This window comes from Centruroides vittatus, unplaced genomic scaffold (assembly GCF_030686945.1).
Source record: "Centruroides vittatus isolate TY-2023 unplaced genomic scaffold, ASM3068694v2 contig_377, whole genome shotgun sequence".
In the NCBI taxonomy this organism is placed as follows: Eukaryota; Metazoa; Arthropoda; class Arachnida; order Scorpiones; family Buthidae; genus Centruroides; species Centruroides vittatus.
Genome location: NW_027122198.1, coordinates 1,573,155 through 1,586,182, shown reverse-complemented (window position 1 = coordinate 1,586,182; position 13,028 = coordinate 1,573,155). Strand labels below are relative to the sequence as shown.

The 13,028-nt window shown below is 35.1% G+C and overlaps 1 protein-coding gene across 2 annotated transcripts in view; it reads right to left on the bottom strand.

Annotated features, from left to right (window-relative positions):
* The window catches only part of LOC136975643 (constitutive coactivator of PPAR-gamma-like protein 1 homolog), a 166,405-nt gene that overhangs the window by 90,677 nt on the left and 62,700 nt on the right, over positions 1–13,028 (bottom strand). For both annotated transcript variants that reach the window (XM_067270729.1, XM_067270730.1), the window contains exon 5: positions 9,462–9,589. In XM_067270729.1, the coding sequence (XP_067126830.1) occupies positions 9,462–9,589 (128 nt within the window). The remainder of the gene's footprint in view (positions 1–9,461; positions 9,590–13,028) is intronic.

The following is a 13,028-nucleotide window of genomic DNA, read 5'->3' as shown; positions in this document are numbered from 1 at the left end:
ATAACTCCCACTTACCATACGGATGCATTGCCAGTTGTGCTACCCAGACCTTCAGTCCAATCTCCTCTTCCAGTATATATAAGGAAGTAACTTGATCTTTAATGGTCTTTTAAGGGTTGCCAGATGTATTTGAAGCCTCTGTTTTGAGGCAACTGTTTTTACCAACCATTTCATATGCATCTCTGTTTGGAGCACTGCTGCCTCTCAATCTCATAACCATCGACTTCTGAGGTCTGCACAATGAATTGCCTTATTACAACTTATCAGGTGCTATTCCACTGTTTCGAATGCAGCCCTCCCTGGCTAGGAAGCTCCCCGTCCTACAATTTCTCCAATTTAATAGCAAATGTTTTTGTATCTCTAGGGGCAGGGATGTTGATATTAATGGAACCATCTTTAATGCCACCATGTTTGAATCAGGCAGGCCTGTATCTACACTCCCACATCCTGCTTTAAGGAAGGAACTCTCTCTTCGTGTTACCTCTACAGAGATTGAAGATTTTACAGATGGATCCAAATCAACAGATGGCATGGCAAGTGCCTTTGTGATCTTTCAAGCTGATTAAGAGGTTTACAATGATTCCTTTGCTCTACACCCAAAATTCTCTGTCTTTCAAGCTGAGATCTTCGCTGTATTAATGGCAATCAACTGGTGCAACACTAACTTTGTGAACAAACCAATAAACATCTTCACAGACAGTGCTGCGACTGTTGCTGTTTTGGGGAATCAAACATAATACTCACTCTGTTGCAAATGACATTTTCGCTGCAGCTTCAACGTCTTTTAATAAGTATGCCATCAACTGGATCAAAGGACATAGTAGCATTCCAGGTAATGAACAGGATGACTTCCTGGCACGAAATGTAATGCCTAATCCTGATACTCCTTGCCTACAATCTCATTCCTAAGTCAAGACTTAAATACCTTATCTGGGACAATGCCTTGGAGACCTGGCAACTGGATTGGGACAAGATCCCAGAACAACACATAACAAGACGTTTTATCCCAAAGGTCAAGGAACGTATTCACAGCAAATGGATTCAGCCCACACATGATTTAGCCCAAGTTTTGACTGAACATGGGCGCTTCCGTGTTTACCTGAAAAGGTTTCACCACTCTAATTCTGACTGCTGTCAGCTCTGTGGGGTGCAGGACAGTGTCATGCACTATTTATACAACTGTCCTATGCTGGATGACATCAGGCATCAGTGCATGCAGCATGCCAAAATGAACAATATAGACTGGCCAGTAAAGCCTGATTTTTTCTTACAAAGCAACAGCAACTTTAACTTGTTAAAGGAATTTGTTTCACTCTACTCTATTAGATATGAGATCTGTTGACCTGCTCTCTTGTGATCTGATTCACTCTAGCCTTGTTGCTTTGCTATTACAGCATTTAGACTTTAATGTACAATAATGTTACTTTACTTATAGTGTACTTTTATTTTTACTCTTCATTTTTTTTAATCATTTATGTAATTTTTAATTTTTTTATTTTAACTCATTTATTTTATTTTACTTTCCCTTTTCCCTACCATTTTATTGTATCCCTTGTATGACTAACAGCATGTATCTACTATGTATTTTTCTGTATTTCTGCCTGGCTGTGCTCAGCAGCGCCAGAGAATAAAGATTATTTTGACTGACTGACTGAGTATATATAAGTTTAAGATATGACCACTGACGGTCATTGCAACCTCTGGCAAGGTATAGATATACAAATATACACACCAATCGAAAACCTGTTATACAGATTAGCCTCATAAGGTAACTCTTTCCCCTGCTCCGCCACAAGGCACCACAGGGTTCTAGAGACTATGCCTTAATCATGGGCCTTGGTCTCTTACCCGAAGGTAGTCACTGACTCTTTTCTTTTTAGTTGGGGTGCCGAAGACATCTCCTGGGCTGCCATCCGTCCTCTTAGCCCCAACTCACTAACTTGGCATAACTTTTGTATTTGTGCAGCTTACGCCGCACTTAGAAATTTTGCTCTGTCATTTAGCACTTTGAAAATAATATCCAAGCATTAATATAGGGTACTCTTCCCTACAAGAAGGAGACACCCTGCCCAGTGTGTCCGCTGGGCTCATAGATCAAATAGATCTGTAACTTTAACCATCAATTCCTTTAGTTTCATTAGGTTTCCTTTACTTGCTGCTAGCGTTTGAAGTACTTGTTCAGGCGGCTTGGACCAGTCGACTTGGCCAGCCCCTTGGCGGAAATCCTCTGTAAGAGGACAGTCAAGTACGTAGTGTCTCGCGTCACCGCGAGGACACCCACAGGAGCAGCAACCATCTCCTTGTCCAAAGATGGACTTGAAGTGGGGAAACCTCCCGTGTCCGGTCAGTATCTGCGTAAGTAACCTACAACAACTCACTGGGGTAAGGCCAACGTCAGGCACAAAGGCGTGGGTCGACCTACCAACCGTACTTAGAGTCCAGCTCTCTTGCCAACTCATCATTGATCGCTGCAGTAGAGTACCTTTTATGTATGTTGCAGAGGGTTCCACCGTCCTCGTTACAAATGGGCCCCTAGCCCCTGCCTTGGCCAGTTGGTCGGCACGCTCGTTGCCCAAGATCCCAATGTGGCCTCGGACCCACCTCAGGGCAACGTGTCGCTCGTGCCTCGCCCTCAGTACCCTACCTCTGATCTCTTGTACCAGCTCGTCTCTATGGTACCCGTCGCTCAATGCCTGAAGCGACGATTGGCTGTCAGAGTAAACCGTGACAGGCTCTGGACCCGGATGTAATAGGATCCACTGGGACGCCCCCACCAGAGCCACCAGTTCTGCCTGAAACACGGACACCTCCTCATTCAATCTGACTGACTGAGAGTACACATGTATCCCAACGGAATAGACACAAAATGCACCACCTACTAAGCTGCCGTCTTTAGAGCCATCAGTGTATATTTCAACGCCGATTCCTGTCGGTTCACCAACATCCCAGTCTAGTCCGATCCTTTGGGCCGGATGAACTTTCAAAACGTCTGCCAAACGTCTTGGTCTGGCTGAATACATCTGATTACAATGCTTTGCCTCTATGCCCTCCACAGTTGTCCTGTAGAAGGCTGCCTCTTGGCTGACGACCAACGGCAACGGAAGTAGCCCGGCCAAGACCAGGGCCGCCTCCGTAGACACAGTTCTGTATGCTCTGGTGATCCGCAAGGCAGCGGGTCTCTGGATCGTGAGCAGTGTCCTGCTCTGTTTGAGGTTGGCGGAGTCCTTCCACCAAATTCCACAGGCGTAGCAGACGACGCGCTCTACACTCATCTTATAGATGGATCGAAGCGCGTGCCTGCTGAGGCCGTAATCCTGCCTAACTAGTCTTGATAGTGCTGCTATCGTGAGGTTTGTTCTTTCCCGAACACTCCTCACATGTGGCGTCCAACATAGCGTCTGGTCGATGATGACACCGAGGTACTTCAGCTCGTTCACCCTTCGAATGGGGTTACCCCGAATCCTGTATATCGGTCGGCGAGCCAACACACCAGTCCGGGCCACCATCAGGGCCTCCGATTTCTCAGGGCTAAAGGATAGCTTATGCAGCTCTCCCCAGCGAGTGAGTCGTTCTATTGCTTCGTTGCCGCGAGTCTCTGTCTCGCTACGACTGTAACTGGCGACTACTAACAACAGATCGTCAGCATAAGCCTGCAGCTGGACGTTGTCCGGAAGGACTAGTCGCAGCGCCGTGTCCGCTAGAACGTTCCAGAGTAGTGGTCCGATACAGGATCCTTGGGGGCAACCCCTCTCCAGTATCTTCTCGAAACTCCTACTGGTTATACAGATTATAAAGATAATAACTGTCGATGGTTGTATGTTAAATTTATATATATAGGAAGAGGAGATCAGACTAAAGATCCAGGTAATGTAACTGGCAACATGTCCGCAAGGTAAGCAGGAGTTACAGGTTCAAGTCCTGCTTCCGATTCTCTTCTTCCAGTTTAATCTAAATTAATTAATTAAATATTATAATTATTAATTTTAATAAGAAATGGCACCTAATGCCACACTCTAATGCCACATTCATTTCTAATTTATCATCATTATATCCAAATTTAGCCCATTCATTTACGGCAGTTGTGGGAGTATATTTGATAGCATTAGTTTCAAACAAATAAAGCAAACATTTTACAACACTGTAGCAAAAATTTAATGTACCCAACAAGGTTTTCAATCCAGCTTGATGGATATTCGGTTTCTTAAACAGAATACAAAAAAAAAATATATTAGATAACAAGGTTTATATACAATGCAGAAGTGTGTCCATGGATAGTCTCATTTCAGAAACTGTGTGTCAACTCTTGACATTTAGAAAAAAACAGTTCCAGCTTTTCAACACCAAATCTACACAATGTCAATAATATCTTCATATATTGGTGCACCAAACTTAGCATGCAATACTTTCTCCAAAGGATTAATGACAATCCATGAATTTTGTTCTAATTGTAGTTGAATGGACTTTGACTACAATTATAACAATACAGGTACTCCTCACTTTACGACCTATCTGCTTAACGACCACTCGCACTTACGACCAATTAAGTTTCGACCTGCAATTCGGGGAATCCCTTTTCTCAGCTTGAGTGTCGGTCAGTGGCAAATGGTGACATGCGCACTAAGCGTACTATAATAGTCTTATAGTAACATAATAAGCTAATAGAGTACTATAATAGTCTTTTTATGAACAAATTTGAAGTTTGTTGCATAATTTCTATAATTTTACAACGATCCTCTATTCCTGGAGCAAGCTCCTCGCTTATTGACCAATTCGCTTAACAACGTAGTCGTTGGAACAGAACTCGGTCATAAAGTAAACCACACAGAAGTTCATTTTTTGAACATCGACATCACCTTAAAAAGAGTGAGTGCCACATCGCCATATATCAGGAACCTAGCTACCACCCTATTTTCATTCCACACATTTCAACTGACCCCTTTCAAATCAAGCAATCTGCCATCTTATCCTTAATAAGAAGAGTGTTTGTACACTGCACAAATATACATATCTTAAAGGAGTTTAATTACATTAAGAAAGGTTGTTCCAATATGGATATTGTAACAAATTGATAAATATTGAAATATTTTCCTGTCTCCCATAGGATACATGAGGAGATTATGCACTTCAACAATTTTATCTTTACCTATAAGCTTAATCCAGTGGTATGAGGGCTATTACACAATGATAGAAACCCGCATGATGTTTACAGTTTAAGCATTTATTCTATACCTATACAGGACCACTGATTCAACACTACATTGAAATACATTGATGCAACCACGTAGAACCTCAATAGTAGAGAAAGAGCATAAATGGATTGTGAAGAAAGATCTATGGAACACTGATCTAGGAATATACTAAGTAACCCAGAGCAGAAGTAATTTGGGACAACTCTATAATCATAAGAAAGAAAGAGATATGGTTAGCTTAAAACATTTGGAAATCCTTGAAATTTACAAAGCACACAAAGAGCAGGGATGTGTTAATGTCTGGAATGCAAATTCATTGTCTACTACTTGAAAATCTTTATATGAAACATAACATTATATAAAATCTAACACATTTAATTAGCAAGCTGAATAAGGAGTATCTTTAAGCATTCTTACGTAGTTTTGGTTTCATTTTAATTTCCAATTTTTCATTGTTTTATTAACTTTTATCTTGCAGTTAAACATTTAAATGGAACAGGTTCTGTTCTGTCAAATTTTTCCACTTTACATTTATTATATATTCTAATACATTATTTATTGTATTCTATTCAAAAACTGAAAAAGATCCATCATGCTAAATCAAAAACGTTTTTTGGTTACAATAAATTATTGCTGGAGTGTTGCAAGGAGTTTGTTTTATATCTTTGATTCTCCAGTTTCCTGTTGTCATTTATCTTCACTAGTTTCTATGCTTAAGATAAATGAATATTGACAAAGAATATTATCAAAGTCATCCCCCTGATTTTGATTATTCTTAAATATGTTGCAAAACATCAAATATAAAGAGAGACATTTTTACTTCTCTTTTTTTTTATTTGATTTTTATGCCAATGATTTTTCATTGGCATTTTTATGCCAATAAAAATGGTTTTAGAAATGAAATCAAATCTTAAAGTTAATTTGTTAAACAGTAATTTTATTGTTTCTTATAAAAATATTTATCAAATTTGAATGAAACCAATGTGAAAGTACTTCTAATAATGAGTAATCAAAAATGTATTTTTATTGACATTTAGAAATTTTTTTTATAGAAATCAATCATTCCTATGAATTTTAAAAAATCCCATATATATTCTTTAGGACTCTGAATATTTCTGGAGAAAAAAATTACAAAACAGAAAAACTTAATTTAGATAGAGTTAGAAAACTCTAATAAATAGGATTTTAACAATTTGGAGGGCTTATCACACCAAGGCCGACCAAAAAATAGACCAGTTCTTTTACAAAAAATTAGTCTTTAATAATCACCATCAAATTTAGGAAAGGATGCCTTTTGAGTGCAAGGACCTCTCATCAGCTTACAAACACATAATACCAACTTAGCATACATACAATTATAACACTAATAGTCAACCAATACAAAAGAATTTTTGATATATACAGTGCACTGTATTTACAGTAGTTAATACAACCCATATACTAAAGAACTAAAAACTATCTAATATAAAAAAAATTTTATGCTCATGTGATATATCACATTAATATAAAAATCTCAGCACTAAAAGATCGTTAACTCAAAAGCTCAGGAAACATAAATACAATGTTCATACAAACAGTCTATCCACAGTGCTTGCCCAGTTTCTGAGCGAGCCAGGGGTGTCAGCATGTTGGGACCAGGCTAAATTATTAAAAAAGGTGTTTGACATCAACAATCAATGGAAGCTTTTGAAATATTTCAAGTATCTAGAAAGGGTGCATGCATTAATTTCAAGGAGAAAGAAACATTATCCAAAGCATGACAGTCTCTAGTTGATAACCCAATGAGGCAAGAGAACGACATAGACTCAACTTAAAAAAATTTTTGTTAATAATGTGTGTAATTATTTTATTTTATTTTTATTTATTTTAATATTTTTAAAAATATGTAAATTATTTGTTTGTAGAACTTTTAAAATATGTAAATCGTTTGTTTTCAAATTTTGTAAATTTAAAAACAGCAGTTATAGTTCTACCACTAGAACAGTTCTTTTCTTTAATTTGTATTTTAATATGTTTTTAATCTGAGGCAGTCCTCTGAACAGGGTCGAAAACATTTGTTTTGATTAAACTAATGCTGGAAAAGTGTTTAAAGTGTAATGTGATTGGTAAAACTGGAATATATTACTTACACAGAGACAAAGCACCTAAACCAGCATATATTCAAATTAGCTGAACCATATAGTGCAAAGATTATTTACATATTGAAATAATAATGACCAAAAAAACTATTTTGTATCAATTTGAATCTTTATCCTTTTTTAAACTCCAATCAGAGACAGATGATAACAACTTAAAGATAAAAAGTAAGATAAATTGGAAAATGACATATTTAACAAAGATCCTAATCTCCTGCCAGAGGTGAATAGAAAAGTTATCAGACTGGAACACCGAGTATCCAAGGCTTTGCAATACAATTACATGAAAAAAACTAAGATAGATATTATAAAATCAACCAAAGAAGCATCCTATATCCTTTGAACTCCCATTGATATGCTGGGACCACATAACACTATCAGATGCATTGAAGAACATATTCAAATACGGCCTCATGTCTGATCCACAATCATCTACTACTATACATCTAGACAAGATAATCCCTAACATAAAGAATTTTTTTGTTGAAAAATGTTTTTCAAAGTACAGAAAGAATGAAACACCAAAATAGATAGAATGATCTGGAACATCATCGGGAATAGCAGATGGCCCCACGATAATCAAATTACCTTCTTAAAAGTCAACAAAAGCACAGCCCTCATTCTAATGAAAAGAGCATCATACCTTTCTCAATTAAATGACTATTTCATAGCTACAAAATGTGAACTGATCAACAAAGACTATTTGCAGCACCTCCAAAATAGTCACCAGATTAAGTTAGCTAAAATGTTACATTTACAGAGAGCTCACCAGACACCCCAAGGCTCTTTGTGTTCACTAAAACACACAAACCAGGCATGCAACTTCGTTCCATTATTGATAAAGTCAGGTCTCCAACTATTTTTTTTTTTAACTCTTTTCACCCTGTGGGAACTAAGAGGGCCTCTTTTTGCAAGCCCATTATGAATTCAGCCAGGCCCACAATGAGATGACCAGATGATGAGGGACGGGTCCCAACATATATGAATGAACTTAAATAACACCAGTCTCATAAAAATAAATCATTCAAAATGAACCACATCAGGGTCTTGGAAACCCTTGAGATTTACAAAGCAACCAACTCGGGGAACTGTATTAATTTCAAAGATAGTAACGTAATATCTTATGCCTGGCGCTATACTTGTAATGAGCATCCTCATTGGTAGTTATATATTATTCCTTAGAAGATAGTCCACATCATTATTATGAGACTTTGGTCCAGTAAATTATTTCAAAATCTTTGGTCGTTACTACATACTGGAGAAAATTAATTTTGTATTCAAAAAACGTTCTATATTCCTAACATTTCATTTTTGGAATGACAAAGAACCTGATGAAGATCTTGGTTAATAATCAAAAACATTAGTTCAGTGACCATATTCGTTTTGTACTGGAAATTTAAAGGTTGTGGAAGATATATTTAAACACATATAGAGATTTACTTGGTCAAGAAGTATCAAATGGCAAACAACGTGTAATAAATTATGACCAATGGTAAAGCAGCCATCACCAATACTGAACTGATAAACATGGATGATGTGGATACTGAACACAGCTTCATGAAAGAAATAGATCAGCCACAGAGATGCACTAAAAACCCATATAAAGCCCTACTAGATTATTTGGAATAAGATTTTGCTCTTGCTGAAAAACCAATGATAAAAACATGTGGAGCACAGTTTTCCAAAAGATAAATGAAGGAAAAATGTAAACATTTGTCTTCCTGCTTTAAGTGGTAAAGAATTAAAATAGTTAAACTCATTCTTTTGAAAAGTTTTTTCTTTTAATTTCCTTTTATATGCTGTTGTATTCCTGTGTTAACCTTTCTGACTTTAAATGAAACTTTTTGCACATTACCTAAATATTTTATTTTTGTTTTATCCATTCCAACTTACTGGTTACAGCATTTAAATTATGCCAAATTAACCAAGATGGCATTTTTTCCACTCATCCAAGATAATCAAGAGTGTACTATACAAGTATAGTTTCTATTTATATTTGTTATATTTTTAAACAAAACAATATCAAACAGATTTATATAGAAGAAAAATTTTCATCTTTTTTATAATGTATATCTATCTAAACATTAGAACTAATAACAACTTTATTAAAAATTGCGCAGAAAAATATTTTATTTACCTCACTCTCAGCAGTTTCAGATGCAAATCTTGCACTATTAGTTGATGGTTGAGGAAAAGGATCCTCTCCATCTGGTGACATAATTGAATTGGAAGATGATGGTTTTAATGTTTCATTCTTTAGACAAGCTAAAAATTAAAATTTATAAATTATAAATGAAAAAAGGCACCATCAAAAACTTAAAAGAAATGAAATAATTACATAAACAAAGACAAACACCTGAAACCAGTACATGTTAACAAAATAGTAGTTTTACTGTATTTGTCTGTCTGTAACAGACATCTTTAGGTACAATACACATAACACAGAACTAAACAAACAAATTAAAATTGAATGCAATTTTTTTAAACATATCATAAATTTAGTTTAAAATCATTTTTTTACCATTAAAATACAAATACCAATTATAAACTTCCACTTAATGGAAGTACACATTTGCACAATATACATAAAAAAAACCTATACATTAGAACTATCCATGGTATAAAAATAAGAAAAAAAACAGTGTCTGTCTATGCACCTAGTTGCCACAGAAAAAACAAGAAAAAAAAAACAGTAAGGTCTCCAGATATTTAAGGTGTGCCTTAAATACCTGGAGGTCATTGAAATCTACAGGGCCTTAAGAATATGATAGGGATTAATTTTAAAAAAACAAACATATTATCCACAGTATGGCATGATTTTTTTAAAATGAACTGATGTAAAGTTTTTTTTCTTTTTCTTACACCTTGGATAGTTCTGATCATAGGTTTTTTTCTATATAAATACATCTCACTATATCATGCAAATGTGTGCTTCCATAATTGGTATTTGTACTTTAATGGTCAAAAAATAATTTTAAACTACATTTATAATTTATTTGAAAAATTGTATTCAATTTTAATTTGTTCACTTAGATTACAGTACAGCATTATGTACAGTACATGATACCTGAAGATGTCTGTTACAAACAAATGAAAACATTAGTAAAAATACTAATTTCAGTTCATTTTTGCTGGTTTTGAGTATTTGTCTTCATTTACAAAAGACATTCCAGTTTTGGAGTGTAATTAAAATAATTACTTTACCAGAGTTTAAAATAAAAACAAAACTATTTTTGAGCTAGTCACCAATCTTCAGACAAAAACAATATAAAAGATTAGAACATGGAGCACTGTTGTCATAGTAATTGAATAAAATCCAGAATAATTACAGTCAAACTCAGTTATAAAGAATAAGGATATAATGAGTTCAGGTTAAAATGAGCAAAATGCCATAACAATTTTAATTTACACACATCTATCTCCATATATTTTCTCATACTCATAACAAGAATACTTCATGGATATACCAAGCAAACTTTTGGTAGCTATGCAAAGATATGAACAACCATAATTGTTCTAGTAGTAAAAAATGCAGTTCCAACTTCTTGGAAGAGATAAAACTGAAAGGGTTACTTACTTTTATGATTAGTGAATAATTAGTTTTATGATTTGCACAGATTACAGACCTATTTATCATTTAACTTTCTTTTTGGTGATTGTCCCTCTCTTTCTTCACTAGCTTCTTACCCTGGCTTTGCCAATTTATCTAATCATCACAACAATTGTAAAAATACCATATAGTGTAGTTAGAAATAAACCCTTCCTTGAGACAAATGTCTATGAAAAAAGAAAACAGCTCTTGGTTTACAAAAAAGTAGAAATTACTTGCAAGTTAGGACATGCTGCTAAAAATGTCAAAGTGTGTAGAAAGCTTTCTTTGTCTTCTTCAACATTATCACAATTATGGAAAAATAAAGCAATCATCAATTTTAAGACTTGTAGACAAAAAGACTAACTAAAATTGGATATATTATTAATTAGTATTATTTTTAATTACAAAAAATAAATTGTTTAATATTAATCATATTGTAGTTCTTATATTGTATATAATTATATTGTGATTACATTATACTGTATTTTTAATTATACAGTATAATGTAATTAAAAGAGGTGTCCAATATTAAAGGTACAAGCAAAATTATACTAACATTTATAATTGAAGAAAATATTTAATACATTCCACAAAAAATACATACTTTTGTTTACTACTTGACATAATCTTCGTAAACATTGAGACATTTATCCCAGCGTGACACTAGTTTGAACGTCCCGTCATGGTACTGTTGCCTGTCAAGTTGCTTGAAGTAGTCCAGAACAGTGTCTTGCAAATCCTTCTGATCCACAAAGCATTTTCCTGCCAAAAATTTCTTTAAAGGCCCAAATAAATGAAAATCCAAGGGAGCTAAATCTGGACTAAACTCCACATGTCAAATCAAACCAAATTGTGTTTGGCACAGTGGAATTGGAAGATCCTACTACACCCTCTGTAGTCGAGATTTAATCCCCTTGGTTTTTCATTTATTTGGGCCTTTAAAGAAATTTTTGGCAGGGAAATGCTTTGTGGATCAGAAGGATTTGCAAGACAGTGTTCTGGACTACTTCAAGCAACTTGACAGGCAACAGTACCGTGACGGAATGTTCAAACTAGTGTCAGGCTGGGATAAATATCTCAATGTTTATGGAGATTATGTCAAGAAATAAACAAAAGTATGTAGTTTTTTGTGGAATGTATTAAATATTTTCTTTAGTTATAAATGTTAGTGTAATTTTGGCTTGTACCTTTAATATCGAACACCCCTCATACAGTTTTTTTTTTATTGAATCAACTTATTTAGAATTAAAAATTAAAAGATAGATTTTACTAATAATCAAGGGTTTAGCTACATATTTTGCCACTCACAAGGCACCTGTATGAGTTTGCACCAATCATCCTCCATCTAGTTATGCCACTGCTTTTCATGGATATAATGAGTAACAGGTAAAACAATAAAACAAGAAAATCTTGCCATTCCCCTGGTGCTCTTCATAACTGAGTTTGACTGTATTCTGCAGAGAAATATGTAATTTACAACAAATGAGTTAATGTTTATTAGACTAGTTTATTAGATAATACTTAGAATATGGGAACAAAACTTAGAAAAAAAAATTTAAAGTCTTAGGGGAAATTTTTCAATGTAAGCAATTTCCAAGTGAAAGCCAGAGTCTAAACCCCTATGATTTATGATGCCATTATTTAAATTTCTACTATAGATCCTATGGCTTCTTCTGTAATGATAATGTCATGATTATGTAATTCTTCTAACTTCTCCATGTCTGTTCACTTAATCACTGTGCTCTTGTTCACTGTGTGACAGAGTTGTTGCAAGCCTCACCTTCCTTTAGATTCTTTTAGGATGCAGATAGACTGGCAATGTATTTTCAACAATTTCACATATGCAACTTCCATATGAGTTTACACTACTAGCAATTATTGTTGCAATTATAAGTTGGAAACACTGCACAAGTCTTGCCTTCCCAGTTCTCACAAAACAGTTTACACTCTCAGCAACTTATGTAAGGACAGCATGACATTGGGGGCACCAATTTTGGTCAAACTAGGTGAGGATATAGTGCATCCCCACCAACTGACATGTACAAAGCAATAAGATGCACTACTCAAAATTAAACAAGAAAATTAAACATAATTTCAATTAAAAAGACAGAT